This window comes from Staurois parvus, unplaced genomic scaffold (genome assembly GCF_062004578.1).
Source record: "Staurois parvus isolate SC_StPar_1 unplaced genomic scaffold, SC_StPar_1.0 ptg000973l, whole genome shotgun sequence".
Classification (NCBI taxonomy): Eukaryota; Metazoa; Chordata; class Amphibia; order Anura; family Ranidae; genus Staurois; species Staurois parvus.
Genome location: NW_028318769.1, coordinates 806,721 through 827,043, shown reverse-complemented (window position 1 = coordinate 827,043; position 20,323 = coordinate 806,721). Strand labels below are relative to the sequence as shown.

General features: G+C 43.9%; 1 protein-coding gene across 3 annotated transcripts in view; it reads right to left on the bottom strand.

The window, feature by feature from the left end:
- LOC149441568 (uncharacterized) overlaps positions 1-20,323 on the bottom strand; it is a 57,081-nt gene that overhangs the window by 6,586 nt on the left and 30,172 nt on the right. For 2 of the 3 annotated variants that reach the window (XM_089657175.1, XM_089657177.1), the window contains 6 exons: positions 17,812-17,901; positions 13,249-13,392; positions 11,675-11,833; positions 9,767-9,925; positions 6,091-6,267; positions 4,544-4,787 (listed from right to left, as the gene is read on the bottom strand). In XM_089657175.1, the coding sequence (XP_089513301.1) occupies positions 4,569-4,787; positions 6,091-6,267; positions 9,767-9,925; positions 11,675-11,833; positions 13,249-13,392; positions 17,812-17,901 (948 nt within the window). In that variant the 3' untranslated portion in view covers positions 4,544-4,568. The remainder of the gene's footprint in view (positions 1-4,543; positions 4,788-6,090; positions 6,268-9,766; positions 9,926-11,674; positions 11,834-13,248; positions 13,393-17,811; positions 17,902-20,323) is intronic. The other variant, XM_089657176.1, reaches the window with a different exon arrangement.

Here is a 20,323-nt window from a genome sequence, read left to right as displayed (position 1 = left end):
CGATCTTTGAATGGAGGACACGTGGATGAACGAATAGTCCGCCACTTTAATTCAAGGATTGCTTTTTGTTAATGGAAGCTATAGTAGAACTTCTTTAAATAAAGAAGGGGGGTGAAAAGGGCAGGCATAGTCCGCACTCTTGAACAGTGCCTATGACAGGTCTTTTGACTTGTATAACTCCTGCTGCATCAAAGGGTATATGTCTGCAGGGGTTAGGAGGGGATTGGCGGATTTCAACTAAAATTGCAGCCAGCAGAAAAAGGAACACAGCATATTGACTGTAAATACTGTCCCTTGTGCTAATTTTTCTTTAGAAGATGTTTTGACTAAACTTATTTTTGCAATTTTTAAAACATTAAAAAATTTTTTTAAGTATTTTTATTAAAAAAAGTATCACTTTGTTGTTTGACATGCAGCATTTAAGCAAATCAAATGTTCATCAGTTGGAGTTTTCTTTAAAAGAAGACAAGCAGGTATTAATTTGCAAAGCATTTCACTAAACCCCAAACATTATATATAACAGCATTGAACATGGCTTGACAAATCCCAGACGTCAGGTCGCCATGGCGACTAGAAATTGCATTCTGGCGCCTGGGATTTCCTCAGCCCATTCTGAGGAAGGCGGACCCCGACATCAACAGGAAAGACCCAATCGCCCCTCGCACATCCAGAAGACTGGAACACATGCCTAGAGCTGGGTGCAATATAGGACCTTGAGAAAGCAAGTCGGGCCAACATGGCAGAGACTACGGCCTGTCTACTGCCACCTTCACTATGTTTGCACACCAGGCCGGGGCAATCAGCATCACTGGAATAGGCTGCTCCCAAATCCTGCATAAGACATGGCAGCAGCTGATTTCGGAGTAAAGGCATAAATCAGTGAAAACTGGTTCCAAGGTACCACTAAGGCATCTACCCCCGCCGTGGAAGGGTCACTTACCCTAGACAGCAAAAGACCAACCTTGCTGTTGAACCTGGATGCCAATAGATCGATGCCCGGACAACCCCCCATTGCTGGCAGATTCCCTTGAAAACCTCGGGATGCAGATTCCCTTGAAAACTTCGGGATGCAAAGTCCATTCCCCTGGAATCAGAGTCATCAACCACTAATTCAGGCTTCACAGTTCCTCTGGAAACAGAGACATACAGTAATCAAGGGCCAGAATCTTCTTGTTCCAAACAATCAGAATGTTCCTGTGCAGCGGTCTGTTGTGGAATTGGGCATAGGGAACAGCCTCAAACGAGGACACCATCTTCCCAAGCAACCTCATACAGGAGGCGAATTGAAGGAGAATTTTTGGCTTTTAAATTGAAAACCTCATTTCTCTAGAAGCAGAAATACATTTTGCCTGAACTGTGTCTAGGACCATTACCAAATACTCCAGGCTCTGTACTGGCACCAGGGCTGGCTTTTTGAAGTTGAGCACCCAGCCCAGCTGTTTCAGGATCTACATCGTAAGGACCACATCCTGCTTCAGACCTGACACCGACTGACCTCTGAGCAACAGATCATCTAGATAACCTATGACCAATACCCCCAAGTTCTGAGCAGCCAACACCAGAGCAAGAATTTTTCTAAAAACTCTGGGAGCCATGGCCAGACCAAACGGTAGTGCTATGAACTGGAAATGCTGAGCCCCTACTGCAAATCGCAGAAATCTTTGGTGAGGAATGAATATTGGCACATGTAGGTATGTGACCTTCATGTCTATGGATGCCAAAAAAATCTTGTAAAGAGGCCACTACTGACCGAACTGATTCCATAAAAGACCAGACATTTATAAACGGATTTAGCCCCTTGAGGTCCAAAATGGGCCTTACATCCCCATTTGGCTTTGGGACTGAACAGGTTTGAATAAAACCCCTAAAATCTTTAGTCCGCTGGAACCTCTGTGATCACCCCGAGACAGTAGTACATTTGATCTTAGAAACCAGGGGGGGGGGGGGGGGGAGACCCAAAATGCTCTAATCTGTACTCCAGAGAAATCATGGAAATTATCAACTTGTCTTGGATTAAAGCCTTTCAAGGCAGCAAAAACTTCCAAAAGCCTTCCCCCCACCCGAACAAGTGGGGGCGCCCCTTCATAAGGAGGCAGACTTTGGATCTGCCTTGGATGACTTACACCCAGAGCCTCCTCGGGTTTTGCTTCTGAGTTCAACCCCTGGAGGCTGGGACCTGTGTATGCTGGAACGACTGCCTGGTGGATGAGGGGCCAACAACCGAAGCCCCTGACACCTTAAAAGAAGGGAGCTTGGATCTCCTTTTAAAAAGGGTAGAAGAGAACTCTTACCCCCTGAAATCTTTTGAATATATTTGTCCAAATCTTCCCCAAATAACCGCTCTCCATGAAAGGGAAAACCTGCCAATAATGTTTTGCATAGCAGTTCTGCCGACCAACTCTTTAGAAACAAAACCCTGCGCATGTACACTGATAGGGGGGCCAAGAAAGAAATTTACTGGATTCCTTAAGAGCATCAACCGCAAAACAAAGCACGTGGAACATCCTCCAAATCCCCGGCCGAGTTTTCTCCCTGCACCGATGGTCTTCCAAGCAGTCGTTTGACATGGTAAGAAAGACTCTGGCAAATGCCAATAGCTGCCACTGCTGGCTGTGCGGCAGAAGCTTACAGGGAGCAGGAGGCCTTAAGGAGAGACTCCAGTTTTTTATCCGCTGGATCCTTGAAAACCTGTACATTATACACAGGACTTTTCAAGACTTATTCAGTGATGAAACAGCTGCATCAGCTACAGGCATATCCCATTTCTTAAACATCTCTTCCATGGGGTACAAAAAAGAAAACCTCTTTGGTGGAACAAAAACCCTGTCTGGATGATCCATACATCAGCATACATAATTTGCTCCAGAAAAGGATGCACTGGAAAGGCCTGAGTATTCTGCGGAGGCTTCAAACAGCCCAAAAAAGAATAAGTAACCTCAGAGGTTTCTATCAGAGGTAGCCTGAATCCAGATCGTTCCTTATCAGTGAGGTTCTGGACAAAACCTCTGAGATTGGGAGGCAGAGACTTCCTGCTTCGCCTCAGGCTGTGACCCCTCAGACAGACTCTACTGCCAGACCTTCCTCCAGTTTTTTTCTCATCCTCAGGTTCCACCCATTCCTGCTCCAGGATTGGTGGTTCTAGTGACGGGGATCTCTTCCGCTTCTTAGTCCCCTGAGAAACCAATGCACTTACACCTGTGCTCTCATCCTCTAAACCTACTAAGGCTGAAGCAAGATCATCCTTGGTTACATATGCCGAGACAGATACCCCAGTAGTAGCCACAATGCCAGATAAATGCAGTGGCTCAAACTGCTCAGTCGCTTCTGGCCTCTCAGGAGAGGATATTACAATAGACATTCAGCCAGGTTCCTCAGGACCTAGCCGCAGCACATTAGTGCCCTTTTCTGCTGTGCCTCCCCCACTCCACTTATTGGAAGACATTACTTCAGATAGTGTAAAAACCTTTGCACCTCCAATAGTAAACACAGACCATAAGATACAGCTATGCAAGTAGTGTGCGGAAGAAAACACTCAATGCAAATTGCTGAGCTTATGAGCCACCAAGGGCAGCGTCTGACTGACTGGGCCAATGCTCCTTCCCCCTCAGGGGAGTACTCACGTGAACCACTGAATAGCCTGCTTTGTGTCCCGGCCACAGGAATCCATCAGTGGCAGCCCACGTGTGCCCAGGCCTCCTGATAAATGAATATGGCCAACTTCCGTCTCCAGCCGTAACTGCGCATTCAATCCTTGTGAGCGTGCAACCCGCCATGCATGCGCCCCACAGTCGATGGCCGGCCGCACTCCTAAGGACCAGAATGCTCCCTCTAGTGGCCACCAACAGAAATAACAGGCAAGCATGTAATGGGATAAAATGCTCCTCTAGTGGAAACCTTGGCCAAACAATATCTCTCCTTTTCCCTCCAAATTTGAGCTTTGTTTAAAAAAAAAGAAAAAAAAAAAAAAAGAAAGCTTACCAGTCCCGCCGCAAGTTCCCAACTTCTGCCAAGCACCAACCTTCACCCATCATGGCGGACATTGCCATACAGACCTTCAAGGACCCAATCCCCATAATGTGGGGCCACTGCCTCGGACCTGTATAGCACCTCGCTGGAAAGCACCTTGGTCAGATTTAAAACTGCACAGGGTCCCATCTACACGGGGTCCAGCACCATAAGGCTGCATTACAGGCAAAACCGAGGATTCTTTTCCTTATCCAGCGAGGGTTGGGTACCATCCATTTTAGCTCACAGCTTTCCGAATGGATCCGATTAAAGTCCATGATTCTCGAAGGGACCGTACTAGACCTTAGGTATGCTCCAGGAGCACAACAACACTTTCAGTAACCATCCACCTTACAGACACTGGCGAAAAAAACTGAAGTACTTCCTGTGTAGGAGGAGTTATACAGGGGAGAACCTCCACTCTGATTGGTCAGCCAGTGTCCGTTCACCTATAGGTGGCATATAACCCACAGTCATGAATAGCCTGCGCTGTGTCCCATGATGTACGATAAAGAAACATTTGAAAAAAAATCCCTACCAGTTCTCTGCCAAAGGTCGTGAACTTATTTATCTTCTTCATCCTCCTCCTCATCATCGTCATTGTCATTATCATTATCATTGTCATGGTCATTGTCACGATCATTGTCACGATCATGGTCACGATCGCGATCATGGTCACGATCGCGGTCACGATCGCGTTCACGGTCACGATCACGCTCATGGTCATCTTCCTCGCTGTCAATATCATCTTCATCCTCAGTGTTTGATTCCGAACTTTTCAACTGCAAAATACAAAAATGGCAAAACTTTACTCCAAATGCCAAAATAAAAAGCATTTTCAGAAACATCAATTCACAGTCTCAAATGGAGGTGCTTTCTATTTTTTTTTATTACAGTGCCCCTCAGAGGACAACATACAAGTAGTACTTTGTAGTGAAGTTGAGGGTTAGCTACGCAGTTGGTCAGGATGCCCCCCCCCTCTCCAACCCAGCTAGCAAAGGGTTGGCTGACACGACATGCGGCAGTCCACAATACAGCCATATCCTTGCTAGCTTCAGGCAGTTGTAGAGGGAGGGGTTGTCCTGTCCAACCACACAGCTAGTGTTCTATAGCACTTAACTACCGGGCACTTTTACCCCCTTCCTGCCATGGCCAATTTTCAGCTTTCAGCGCTCTCATACTCTGACAATTGCACGGTCATACAACACTGTACCCAAACTACATTTTTTTCCTTTTTTGAGACAAATAGAGCTTTCTTTTGTTGGTATTTAATCACCACTGGGGTTATTTTTTGCTAAAATAAACAAAAAAAGACCAAACATTTAAAAAAAAAAAAAAAGAAGTTTCTTAGTTAATGTTATAAAGTTTTGTAAAAAAAGTAATTTTTCTCCTTCACTGGGAACTTATAGGCTGCACTGATGAAGAGTCACTGATGGGCACGGATTCAAATGATGGTCACTGATTGCCAGCAAACACGGACACTGATCCTGATCCTGAGGCCTGATCCGCCTGCTGGCCTGTATACACTTTTTTAGGCATCTTACCAGAACACCCATGATGAATCCTGAAGGCTCCCTAGGGTGCCTGGGCATCCTGGTTGAAAAAGGCTGCCTTATGCCATTCAAAAACACTTTATTGCTTCATCGAATGCTAACCATAGTTCTGCTGTAACTGAGCTAAAGTTTCACACAAAATTTGATGTTAATGTGCGCCTCCAGATTCCGGTCACTCATTTTCTGCCAACAGCGCAATGCACACACGTGTTCTTTCTTCTACTGCTCCATAAAGACCGAGTCGCATGGTCTACCTTCCAGGAGAGTGCAAGTTAGAACATGTCAGAACACGCTGGAGTGCAAATGGCTGTGTGACTCACCATCATAGTGCTACGCAGCGGGCATTCTGGGAATTAAATGGTCACACCTCATAAATGTATGCTGTTATCTTCTACCAATAAAATGCATAATAGAAAAAACCCTGATGTGGGGTAGGGAAAAAAAAAAAAAAAAAAAAAAAAAAGACTTGGTGGGAGGTTTCAGTTTTCTGTCTCACATAAGTAATGTGTGCAGTGTGGGGACATCTGGTTACCTCATGATCCTGATCTTGATCCTGCTCCTGACTTGGTACCTCAGAGAAGATACCCTTCTTCCTCGGTCTCCCTCTTGGTCTTTTTGGGGTTAAAGACAATGAAGTAGGGTGGTGCAACTTCATCTTCTTTGGGCGCCCTCTCTTTTTAACCTCAAAGGTCCCTGACATAGGAGCTAACTGGGAAAAAAAAAATAAAAAGAAGAATTAAATATAGTTATTGCTTGGTAAGGCTAAGAAAGCATCTGGCACATTAGCCCTGGTTCACACTGATGTGGTGCTATTTCTATGTGTTTTCAAGTTCAATTTCAGGAGCAGTTGCAGTGCGATTCTGCTGCAGTTATGCACAGCTACAATTTCTTTATGGCTAATTTTGTGACATTAGAAACAGGTGTATGCACTAAAATCACATGTTCTCTGAACATCTGTGTGTTCACCGCTCTTTCCATTCAAGTCTACGGCTCAAAGACACAACACACCAAACATGCACAGGACCCTTCTGGAAATCGTATCCTATTGGAACACATAGGCCTGAACGATCTCCAGAGAAAGCCATGTTATCTCCCTTGACATGCAAATATATGTTTTGGAATGCATCAGTGTGAACCAGGGTTTAGGCTTCAGTCACACTTGTGTGAACTCCAAAGTCATGTGAATTTCATTGAAAAGCAGCACAGTCCCTTACCGCCATTTGTATTCTGCATTCATGTTATCTACTCTCAGTTACATTACAACTAATGTAGCACCTGGAGCTGAACACGAGTATAGCACCAATTCTATCCTAAGCTCTGATCCGAGAAGACTTGACCCAGGAGAAGTGTGTATTGAAAAATGTTATACATGCCTGTATACCTGTCTACTTTAACCACTTCAAGACCAGGCCTATTTATTTTACCTTTTTGTTAAGTACACTTTGCAAGAAAAATTGCTGAAAGCATAACTTTGGGAAATAAACTCTGGAAGCTGTGCCCGCACTGCACAGGTTAACTGCTCGCTTTTGTCTACGTGTGAGGAGGGCAGCAATATACTTGCCTAATTCAATGATCCTCCCACCAGTCCCTGCTGCTCCTGCATCTAGCATTCTTATGCAGGACTGTTCCTGATGTCACCACGCCCACAGACCAACAGTCGAGCAGTTAACCCATGCGCATGGACACAGCCCCACTGCATGGGGCACAAAATTTTTTTCCCTAGGTGTTCTGCTTTAAAACCCCCAAATATATTTTTTAAAGCAGACGCCCTAGAGCAGTGATGGCGAACCCGTGGCACGCGTGCCACAGCCGGCACGCCGAAGCCTTATCTGTGGGCACGCCAGGAGAATCCAGCGGCGCGCTGTCTTCTCGGCTGTAGTGTGCGTGACAGCCGGGTCACAAGTGCGCATGCACAAGAAGCAGTGCTCTTTGTGAATGGTAAGGCGGTACCTGGGACACATGACAGATCCCAGAAGCCGCCGGACCAATCACAAAGCGCAGCGCTTCTCGCTCATGCGCACTGGGCATCCGGCTGTCCGACGAGCGCCCACACTACAGAAGCCGGGAAGACAACGCGCGGCTGGATAAAGGAACAGGTAAGATAAAAAAAAAAACTCTGCGGAAGTAAGAGCGGGTACCTGTCAAATTCAGGTACCCGCTCCCCCTCCCTCCCCAAAGGTCAGCAGTCATCCCTGTGCTGTCCGCAGTCTCTGGTCATCCCTGTGCTGTCCGCAGTCTCTGGTCATCCCTGTGCTGTCCGCAGTCTCTGGTCATCCCCTGTGCTGTCCGCAGTCTCTGGTCATCCCCTGTACTGTGTCCGCAGTCTCTGGTCATCCCCTGTACTGTGTCCGCAGTCTCTGGTCATCCCCTGTACTGTCCGCAGTCTCTGGTCATCCCCTGTACTGTCCGCAGTCTCTGGTCATCCCCTGTACTGTCCGCAGTCTCTGGTCATCCCCTGTACTGTCCGCAGTCTCTGGTCATCCCCTGTACTGTCCGCAGTCTCTGGTCATCTCCTGTGCTGTCCGCAGTCTCTGGTCATCTCCTGTGCTGTCCGCAGTCTCTGGTCATCTCCTGTGCTGTCCGCAGTCTCTGGTCATCCCTGTGCTGTCCGCAGTCTCTGGTCATCTCCTGTACTGTGTCCGCAGTCTCTGGTCATCTCCTGTACTGTGTCCGCAGTCTCTGGTCATCCCTGTACTGTGTCCGCAGTCTCTGGTCATCCCTGTACTGTGTCCGCAGTCTCTGGTCATCCCTGTACTGTCCGCAGTCTCTGGTCATCTCCTGTACTTTCCGCAGTCTCTGGTCATCCCTGTACTGTCCGCAGTCTCTGGTCATCCCTGTACTGTCCGCAGTCTCTGGTCATCTCCTGTACTGTCCGCAGTCTCTGGTCATCTCCTGTACTGTGTCCGCAGTCTCTGGTCATCTCCTGTACTGTGTCCGCAGTCTCTGGTCATCTCCTGTACTGTGTCCGCAGTCTCTGGTCATCTCCTGTACTGTGTCCGCAGTCTCTGGTCATCTCCTGTACTGTGTCCGCAGTCTCTGGTCATCTCCTGTACTGTGTCCGCAGTCTCTGGTCATCTCCTGTACTGTGTCCGCAGTCTCTGGTCATCTCCTGTACTGTGTCCGCAGTCTCTGGTCATCTCCTGTACTGTGTCCGCAGTCTCTGGTCATCTCCTGTACTGTGTCCGCAGTCTCTGGTCATCTCCTGTACTGTGTCCGCAGTCTCTGGTCATCTCCTGTACTGTGTCCGCAGTCTCTGGTCATCTCCTGTACTGTGTCCGCAGTCTCTGGTCATCCCTGTACTGTGTCCGCAGTCTCTGGTCATCCCTGTACTGTGTCCGCAGTCTCTGGTCATCCCTGTACTGTTAATTAGTTTGCACTACTGTACGAGTTGTTTTTTCTAAACCAAAAGCTCGATATTCAGGTTTCATTGCAGTGTTGGCACTTTGAAAGAAATAAGTTGGTTTTGGGTTGCAGTTTGGGCACTCGGGCTCAAAAAGGTTCGCCATCACTGCCCTAGAGAATTAAATGGGTGCTGCAATTTTTTATACTACATGATATTTTCACAACAGTTTTTAAAAAAATTTTTTTTTTTTTAAATATACTTTAATTTTAACAAAATGACAAAATACCCAATAGTTCGATAAATAATAAAAGAAAATAAAATCATTTCAAGTAAATAGATACCAAACATGTCATGTTGTACAATTGCACATGCCTGGGCAACGGTGAAAAACTACGAACATTTTATTATTCATAGGTGATGGTTTAAAGTGTTATTAAAGTGATATTAAATTTTTCTTTAAAATAACAAACACGTTATATATACCTGCTCTGTGTAATGGTTTTGAAAAGAGCAGCCCAAATCCTATTCTGAGGTCCCCCGCCATTGCTCCTGGCCCCTCTCACTTTCCAAGTGCCCCCCCCCCCCCAGCGCTCTTCACGCATGTGTAGCGGACACCCAGCAGTGAAGCCGCAAGCTTTCACACTCGGGTGCCCATACTTAAGATGCCAGCGCTGAGGAGAGAGGACAGCTGGTGAATCTGGCTGGGGTGAGCACATCGCTGGATCGTAGGAAAGGTGAGTGGCTGTTTATTTAAAAATCAGCTGCTGACTTTTAAAAAAACAGCCACTATTTTCTTCAGATGAGACTGGAGCTCTGCTTTATTATCACATCATCGTGTGTACCGTGGAGGTATCCAATTAGTTACCTCTTGATCCTGACTTGGTACTTCTGAAAAGCTCTTCTTCTTGCTTGGTCTACCTCTTGGTCTTTTTGGAGTTAAAGACATTAAAGTAGAGTTGTGCAATTTAAGCTTCTTTGGACGTCCTCTTTTTTTAACTTCAAAGGTCCCTGACATAAGTGCTGACTGAAAAAAGAACAAAAATATAAAGAAGTTATTGCTTGGTAAGGCTAATAAAAGTACCTACCACATTTTCTAATCAAATCACACAAAGTGCACTGGTTTTAACCTCCCTAGCAGTATTCCCGAGTGTAGCTCGGGGTAAAATGTCACTACCAAAAGCGGTAACCCCGAGCTACACTCGAGCTTACCATGCGGCGTTGCTCAGGGAGTCCCTGCAGCACTTACCTTGTCCTTCGCTCCCACGATGTGTCCCCTGCAGCGTCCCCGGCCATCTCCTCCGGCTGATGCCGGCATCCGGCTTCTGTGTTCCGGTCCCTGTGACTTCGGGACATACGGGCGCCGGAATCGGCGGCAAACTTGAAATTTTTTTAAAATTTTGTCCCTACTGCTTTGTCCTGTGCCCTGCCTGCATTTTGTTCTTTCTGCCTGGAAACTTAGAAAAGTCCATGGCGTCCAAAAAGTGTCCCTTTACGTCAAAAGCGGTTTTAGACCGGCTAGAGAACAGCGATAGTAAATCAGAACCACTTGCAGAATTGAGTGATAATGATTCGTGGGGGAAATTCGTCATCAGACACTGAAAACGATTTTGCGACTTTGCTCAGCGATGTGCGAATTTGCCTCTGTATTTCAAATTTCAGTGTTTTTGGTTTGATTATATTATTGAATTAAATTTATTATTATATTATTTTTTATGATTATTTATTAAATTATAATTTATGATTTCGTGTTTTTTATCATATCCGGGATGTTTAATAGACTCTTGTTCGTACAGATTTCAGTGAGTTATTCCTAAAAATTACAGCCTACAATAAAAAACTACGTATTTCCATGCAAAAAAATGGTACCGCTTTCAGCACAAAAAATCGGAAATAATCAGACCGCCGAGGAGGTTAAACAAAGCAATGTTTCAAAGAGGGATGGCGAGGATAGTAGACACAGTTCCAAAACTATTAGTGTATTTTATTATTTCAACTGATGTGAATGTACAATATAAGTGTAAAGAGCTGCGTAAATTGATGGCGCTATATAAGTACCTATAATAATTTCCCACTTCCTGGGTAGTCATCACAAGGGGAAATTAAAGTCTCTCCAATGGAGACACAACAATAAGTGTTTATGCACACTAGCAGCATAAAAAAAAAAGCCAGAACCTCTGGCAGAAAAAGCAGCATAAAAAAAACCTAATAGTAGCGCATATTGCACAAAGGTTTACGGGGATTTGCTTTTATAAGCGTTTTTTTCCCCAGAAAAAAATTCCCCTCTGCTGAATGAAAACGCTGACCGCTCCTAAACACTGCATTTATAAGCGCTTTGCTTTCTTTTTGTGCCTGAAAAGTTCTCTCAAAGACGCACTTGCAATGTTTTTTTGTTCTGCCTCTAAAATCTCCTCTGCAAATATGCCTCTAAATGCCCTAATGTGCACGGACACATAGGCTAACATAGAGCTGGTTCTACAGGGAACGGAAGAGAAGGGGAAAAAGAAAAGAAAAAAGAACCACGTACAAGCAAAATGCCTGTCATTAAGGTAGTGCTCTCTCCATCCTTGTTGAGGAGATTTTTACCAAACAACCCATGTGGCTACCAGATCATCATACAGTGTATATAGAGTAAGCACTAAAATCCTGATGTGGTCTAAACCCTCGCTCTGCCCAAAAAGGAAAAAAAAAAAAAGAAAAAAAGTCTTGGCTGAAGTTTCCAATTTTTGTTCTCATGAGAGTAATGTGTGCAGTATGGAGGCATCTGATTGGTTACCTGATGATCCTGACTTGGAACTTCTGAAAAGCCTCCCTTCTTCCTCGGTCTCCCTCTTGGTCTTTTAGGGGTTAGAGGCAATATACCAGAGTGATGTAATATAATCTTTTTTGGGCGTCCTCTCTTTTTAGCCTCAAGGCTCCCTGACAAAAGAACCAACTGTAAAAAAAAAAAAAAAAATTAAAAGCTGTTAATATTTAGGAAAAACAGTTGTGACCAAGCATGGGGGGACAAGTATATATAAAGTGGAAACATTCTTTGTTTTTATGTTTTGGGTAGAGTAGCTAATGGATGAAAAACCCATGACATTTTTATCTTTTTTTTTTCTGTGTCTCAATAGGGAGATTTTCCTTAACTTCCTAGACACAACAGGAAGTGAGAAGAAATCACTCCAAAGTGAAGAAAAATCCCCTCAAACAGTTGTCACCAGAACAAGTACCCCCATTGGAAGACTGCCCTTCTATTTCCATACAACTCAAAATTTACTTTCCCATAACTTTTAGTCTCAATAAAAATGGTCACTAGGACAAAAGAGGGATTATTATCCCTTGTGAGGACATTGAGACAGCAATAAAAACTGATAGACACTATAAATCTTCCATTCCTTATCCAAAACTACAAAAACGTTGGTCTTCAGATACACTTTAATAGACATGTTAACCACTTGGCGCCCACGTGCTCGCTATGTACCCTTACGCAAAGCAGGGATGAGAAAGTTAGAGATCTCCTCATAAAAGCAGCACACTACACACTTTGTTAGACAAACATTTACCTCCTTGATTGCCCTAGATGTTAACCACTTCCCAGCCAGTGTCAGAGTGTATAGTATTATCACTGTATTAATGTCACTTGAGATGTCAGTGGCAGTTAGCCAGTTCCCCCAGCATCAGTTAGTGTCAGATTGCCCTCCATACTACCACAATCCCAATAGGAGTCGCTGCCATTAGTAGTATTTAAAAAAACACACACAATAGGTGCTATAACTTTCACACAGATCAATCAATATAAAGTTATTGGGACTTTTTTTCATCAAAGATATGTAGCAGAGTACACTTTGGCCAACATTTATGAAGAAATTCGATTTTTTTTTTTTTTTTTTATTGGATGAGTTTTTATAGAAGAAAATAAAAAAAATATTGTTTGTTTCAAAATTTTCAATCTTTTTTCATTTATATTGCAAAAGATGAAAAAAAACAGTGGTGATCAAATACCACCAAAAGAAAGCTCTATTTTTGTGGAAAAAATTATATATATTTCATTTGGGTACAGTACTGCATAACCATGCAATTAACAGTTAAAGTAGCACAGAGTGGAAGAGCAAAAAATAGCCTGGTCACGAAGGGGGTAAAATCTTCTGGAGCTCAAGTGGTTAAAGAATACAGGTAAAATAAAAACTACACACACCACCAGGGTTAAATTTTGCTCTCAACTCCCCTTACCCTTTTTGTTGGGTTATGCTCGTTTAACATACTTACAAATGTCTAATATCTACAGACATGGAAGAGGAAGGAAGGTGTGAAAAGTATTGGCACTGGGGAAATACAGACGGTGATAAGAAGGAACAAACATCTTACCCTTTTCTGAGTTATAGCTTTGTTCAGGCTCCCCTTTGGTCTCCCTCTTCCTCGTTTTGGGGTCAAGCCTTCATTCGTTTCGTTGGTATGTGGGTTTTTTCGAGGTCTGCCCCTTCCTATTTTTCCTCCTGATGCGAGCATTTTCTGCAGAACAGAAAAAATGTAAACAAAAAAAATAATCATACGTATGTACGGCAATAAAACCCGGTCATACACAATGACTATAAAAGCAAAATTGTATATCGCACTGTGTCAGTCATTTCTTGTGTAGAAATAAAAATACATACACACTGATTCAGAAAGGATGATGCAAAAGTAAATTTATTCATAATGGAATGAACCCAACACAACTGTATTAACCCGAAAAGACACATTAACTGTCCAAGTTTTACCTCTACACTCCAAATGTTCAATGGTAGCCCCGTTGGTGACACTGAGCAGGCACAAAGTGTATGTCTTTTTTTTTTTCCCAAGATACTGTCACTGGCCACTCCTACCTGGACAGGATTACAGAATGGCTCATGCCACAGATGGAGAAAGATCTGCCCAACTCAGTCTTTCAGCGGGATGGCGCGCCTCCTCATTTCTGCTTGGATGTTCATCTACACCTGAACCAGAACTTACCAAAAAAGTAGAATCATCTGCGCAGGAACAAAAGATTCAACAATGTCGCTCTGGCCTCCACAAATCACCAGACCCAACACCCTGTGACTTCTTTCTGTGGGAATACACCAATGACTTGGCGTATCCCCCCCCCCCCCCCAAATGCCACAGGACCTGAAATGATGCATCACAGAAGAAGTGTAGTCAATACCCGAGGACATGCTGGCACAAGTCTGGACAGACCTGAGGGACTGTCTTCATCTTTTGTCATGTCACCAACGGGGTTCACATCAAGCATTTGTAGTGCAGAGGTAAGACTTGGGCAGTTTATGTGTTTTCTCATGTTAATACAGTTGCGTTAGGTTCATTCTGTTATGAATAAATCAGCTTTACTTTCGTACCATTCTTTTGGAATCCCCGTGTACAATAGGAACACTTGGACTTGTGTCTAGGAAAAATAGCACATGTGCAAAGTGTACATATAGGCAAAGCAAATGAAAAAAATGCAGTAAATCTCTGCAATGCATACATATTTACCCACATTTTGTCCTTTTAAACAACACTGCATGTACAGAAAATTACCTGCTAATCTGACAGAAATCCAATGAGATTCTCTCTTTTATTTTTAAACCGATACTTTTTATTTTGCATAAAAAGTATAAAACAATACAAAACCCAAAACAGGTCTGGTTGGTATATAATGCAAGAAACACAGAAAAGCAATGCAGCACAAACAGCAGCGTATACAATAGAGGGCAGATATTCCTCGAATACAATAGTTGAAACTGCAGGTTAGTCAAGGACAAGGAGCAATATAACCTCATGAAAGGTAGGTTCACAGCAAGGAAAACCAACATTTATAACTCAACCCTCGGATAGAAGAAGAGGGGAGGGGAAGGAAGGAGGGGAGAAATAAATGGCAATCACACCGTGGCAGGGAAATAAAGGAAAAAAAGGAAGAAGAAAGAAGGAAGAAGAAAGAAGAAAGAAGAAAGAAGAAAGAAGGAAGAAGGAAGGAAGAAGGAAGGAAGAAGGAAGAAGGAAGGAAGAAGGAAGAGGGGATGGGGATGGAGGGAAATCATTAGAATAATACCCTAAAGTTAAGAAAAAGGGAGTCAGAGAAGGAGGGGGGCAAGGGGCAAAAAATTAACAAATACATGAGGGTACAGACTGGTTGTCGAGGGGCAGAGATCCCAAGCACAGTGAGACCCTTTAACAAGACGCTCACTCAGAGCTAAATTATCAGTGTTGTACAGAGGAGGTACCTGGTTCACCATTGTTCTCCACTGCTGAACTGTGGGTGGCTCAGAGGACTTCCACCTGGTCAATATAAGCTTTCGCGTGTAGATTGCTGCATAGAAAAGGAAGTGCTTTTGGTGGAAGGAAACGTCCAACTGAATGCCCATACCCAACAGGAGGAGAACTGGATCTAAGGGTAGACGGAGATCTAAGATAGTATTAAGGTCTGCCAGCACTGCCTGCCAATAGGATTGTGGACTAAAGCAGGAACAAATCATGTGTAGAAAAGTGCCCACTTCTGACATGGACTGGGGACAATATTTACTAACTGTAGGATAAATGAGAGATAGCCTCTTCAGGGTATAATATCCACACAGTGTAACAATTTGAGTTGGATAAATCTATCCTTGGCCAATATCAGTGGTATAAACTGTTCTCCTCAATCCTCTTCAGTAAGGCAAGGGAGATCACTCTGCCAGGTGTGACACAGTTGGGTAACTTTTGTCATCTCCGTCCTGTGGATCTCCTAACTTTAATTTTGCTGACGCTTCCTCTGTTGCACTGAAATCTCAAGCAGTGTTGTCAGCCTGCTGGACAATAGAGCACCTTCTGGGGCAGGGCAGAGTTGTCAGCTCAAACAGGAAGCTAGGAGATGACTGGATTTCAACAAGTATTTTTCTGTACTTGCAGCATTATTAAAAGAGACAAATGCACATGTGTTGCATAGAATTACTGATTTTTTATTTATTTTTTTTTTTTACTGGTTTTTATTGAAATTCTTAGGAGTAATTTTTACAAGTGGTCTAATTAACTCCTTCCTGATGCCTTACGGCAACCCTTTAGGTGGGCCCTAACACCAAGAGGCAGGACGGACTTCTCGATCATGTGATTACGAAGATTGACAGTCACTTGACCATGGGTGAAGCCTGCTGGATCCCAATCATAAATAGGGCCCAGGAGGTGTCTGTCACAGCTCAGTCAGTGTGCTGGCACCCCACAGTGAGCACGCTCCCAAAAACCTTGGTTCCCACAGCTGGTATGTGCAGCGTGTGGACGTTAGGGCCGACCTGCCCTGCTGCCACACATATACAGTGGATATAAGAAGTCTACAAACCCCTGTGAAAATTTCAGGTTTCTGTGATGTAAAAAAATGAGAAATATAAATAATTTCAGAACTTTTTCCACCTTTAATGCGACCTATAAACTGTACAACTCAATTGAAAAACAAAACTGAAATCTTTTTGTTGAGTAAATATAAAAAACTAAAATAATGTGGTTGCATAAGTGTGCACACCCTCCTATAAACTGGGGATGTAGCGGTGTTCAGAATTAAGCAGTCACATTCAAAATCATGTTAAATAGGAGTCAGTACACGCCTGCCATCTGATTAACCCCAAATAAAGTTCAGCTGTTCTAGTTGGTCTTTCCTGACCTTTTCTTAGTCGTATCACACAGAAAAAAGCCATGGTCTGCAGAGAGCTTACAAAGCATCAGAGGGATCTCATTGTAAAAAGGTATCAGTCACGAGAAGGGTAAAAAAAGAAGTTCCAAGGCATTAGATATACCATGGAATACGGTGAAGACAGTCATCAAGTGGAGAAAATATGGGACAACAGTGACATCACCAACAACTGGACATCCCTGCAAAACTGATGAAAACGAAAACTGGTCTGGGAGGCAGCCAAGAGGTGTACAGCAACATTAAAGGAGCAGCAGGAATATCTGGCAAGTACTGGCTGGGTGGTACAACAATCTCCCATATTCTTCATATGTCTGGGCTATGGGGTAGACTGGCAAGAGGAAGCCTTTTTCTATGAAGAAAAACATCCAAGCCCGGCTAAATTTTGCAAAAACACATCTGAAGTCTCCAAAAAGCATGTGGGAAAATGTGTTATGAAACCAAGGTTGAACTTTTTGGCCATAATTCCAAAAGATATGTTTGGCGCAAAAGCAACACTGCACACCACCAAAAGAACACCATACCCACCGTGAAGCATGGTGGTGGTAGCATCATGCTTTGGGGCTGTTTTTTCTTCAGCTGGAACTGGGGCCCTAGTCAAGGTACAGGGAATTATGAACAGTTCCAAATACCAGTCAATATTGGCACAAAACCTTCAGACTTCTGCTAGAAAGCTGAACATGAAGAGAAACTTCATCTTTCAGCATGATAACAATCCAAAGCATACATCCAAATCAACAAAGGAATGGCTTCACCAGAAGATTAAAGTTTTGGAATTGCCCAGCCAGAGTTCAGACCTGAATCCAATCTAAAATCTGAGGGGTGATTTGAAGAGGGCTGTGCACAGGAAATCCCCTCACAATCTGACAGATTTGGAGTGTTTTTGCAAGGAATAGCGGGCAAATATTGCCAAGTCAGGATGTTCCATGCTGATAAACGAATACCCAGAAAGACTGAGTGCTGGAATCACATTACAAAGGTGCTTCAAAAAGTATACGTTTAAGGGTGTGCACACTTATGCAACCAGATTATTTTAGGTTTTTTATTTTTACTTACTCTACCTAAAAGATTTCAGTTTGTTGTTGAACAGAGTTGTACAGTTTATAGGTCACATTAAAGGTGGAAAAAGTTCAGAAATGATTTATCTTTGTCTCATTTTTCTACATCACAGAAACCTGACATTTTAACAGGGGTGTGTGGACATTTTATATCCACTGTACAATAGGTGGTCAGCAATCTTACATTGTAATCCTCATTCTCACCAGTAGAGCGGCCTTTGTTGGCTTCTTATTTTTGCTTCCCTTCGGCCTCCCCCTGGATTTCTTTGGGACATCTTCACCAACTGGTTTGACCTATAAAGATGCAACACATCTCAGAAATTGGAAACAGCTTCAAGGTTGTGATCAAATCGACACAAATATGTATAAAACCTTCCAAGCTGATTAATATGATAAAATTAAAAGAAAATTATAAAACTGTGAACCAAATAATTTATTCATCTTGCAAAAACCAGAAGCTATAATATATATATATATATATATATATATATATATATATATATATATATATATATATATATATAAACGCCTGTGATACAACAAAATAATAAGGTATATCTCAATGCAGCGCTTAAAAAAAAAAAAATTTAAAAAAATGGTGAGGAGAGACAGCCGCTTAGAGGGCCTTCCTCCCACAAGCCTGGTCCTGGCTGGAAATCAGGTCCAACTGATAATTTCAGACAAAGTGGAGAACCTTGACCAGGTTGCTGCCTTGCATATCTGCTCTGGGGTAGCACCAGCTCTTCCCGCCCAGGAAGCTGCTGAAGCACTAGTAGAACGTGCCCTTAGATCTTGCAGTGGAGAGAGCTGCAAAACTTTATAGCCCTCCACAAAGGCTGACAATCCACCAGGATAAGGTGCTTTTGGATGCTTGTTTCCCCTTTTGTTTGCCTATGTACAGGACATAAAGGGCACCGGAAGATCTGAATTGCTTTGTAACCTTCAGATATCTTAGCAGATCCTTTCGGACGTCCAGGAGGTTCAGTTCTTGTTCCTCACTACTGGAAAACGAACTGCAGAATGACGGCAGCACTAGTTCTTGAGTCCGATGCCACCTTCGGAATGGAGCCCAGGTCCGTCTGCAGGATTACTCTTCCTGTAAAAATCCTTAAAGGCTCTCTGACCGAAAGAGCCTGGATCTCCCCTATCCTTTGGTCTGTAGTAACGGCCACCAAGAAAACCGTCTTCAATGTTACCAGTCGCACAGAGGTCTCGTGTAGTGGTTCAAAAGGGAGCTTGATGATACCCTTCAACACTACCGACAAGTACCAGCTAGGACATTTCCAAGATTTAGACAGTTTGCTTTTACACACAGCTCTGCAGAACCTGGAGATTAGAGGACCTTCTTGTATAGATCGATCAAGATATACAGAGAGGGCTGCTATCTGTATCTACAAAGTACTAAGTGCTAGTCCTTTCTCTGCCCCCTGCTGTAAGAACTCCAGAATAGTTGGAGTGTTTGGGCTATTTGGACTAGTGCACCAAGAGTTCTACTTTTTCCACATCTTCTTATAGATAGCTCTGGTACCAGATTTCCTGACACTTTGTAGTATCGCCATGGCCTTATCTGAGAGACCCTTCAAAATGTCTTCTTCAGAAGCCAGGCAGTCCATTTGAACCTTCCTAAGTTGGGATGATGTAATGGCCCTTGACAGATTAGGTCCTCTCTAGGAGGAAGAGGCCAAGACTGATCCGCTGGGAGGGAAAGAAGCTGCGAAAATCAAATCCTCTTGGACCAGAACGGATCAAAAACAAGGTTGTCTGTTCCTGCAAAAATTTGATTAGCAGTCGGGGAATCATAGGAATCGGGAGAAAGGCATAACATTTTCCAAAATTCCAAGGATTTTGAAGAGAGTCGATTCCCCACTCTAGGTCTCGTGGATTCAGCGAATAGAACTGATCCACTTTTGTATTCTCTCAGGAGACAAATAGATCTATGTCTGGAGTACTCCAACGTGCAGCAATGCCTGGGACACCCGCAGGTATAATTTCCATTCTTCTTGCGACGCTGACGACTGAGGTAATCTACTACTTGATTGTGATCCTCTTTTAGGTGAACTGCAGACAGGGATAATAGGTTCTTTTCTGCCCACAAGCAGATTTGATTTGAAATCTGGATTAAGGATGGGCTTCTGGTGCCCCATCGCTTGTTCATGTACGCTACTGTCATTGAATTGTCAGACAGGACTAGGACATGATGTGCCCTGAGCTGGTCCTGAAAATAAGACATTGCCCTGCCTATTGCGAAAAGCTCCCTCCAATTTGAGGATGCTTGGGCTCCTTCCTGGGTCCACTTCCCCTGGGCTGGCTGGCTGGCCCTCTAGATGGGCCCCCCCCAGCCCCACCTGCTTGCATCTGTCGTAAGTCTGAGAAATTGGGAAAGTCCAGACCTGACCTCAGATGTGTGTGGTTTCTCCACCACCATAGTGCCATCTTGCCTGCCCCTGGAAGCAGTACCTTCCTGTCCAGGTCTTCCTGTCCTTGCCGCAGAAGAAAGGCTTGCAGGGACCTTCGATTGAATCTTGTCCATGCAGTGGACAAATGCTCATTTCTTTGACACTTTGGGGGGGCGTCCAGATACTTGATCTTCGACAATCAGAAATCCTCGTGACTGGCTGCAAAAAAGGGCCTCTTCTTCGGCCCATTCTTTGAGTACCACATCCGACATCATCTGATGGACTGGGAACACTTTAGACTTATTTTTGAAGGACTTTGA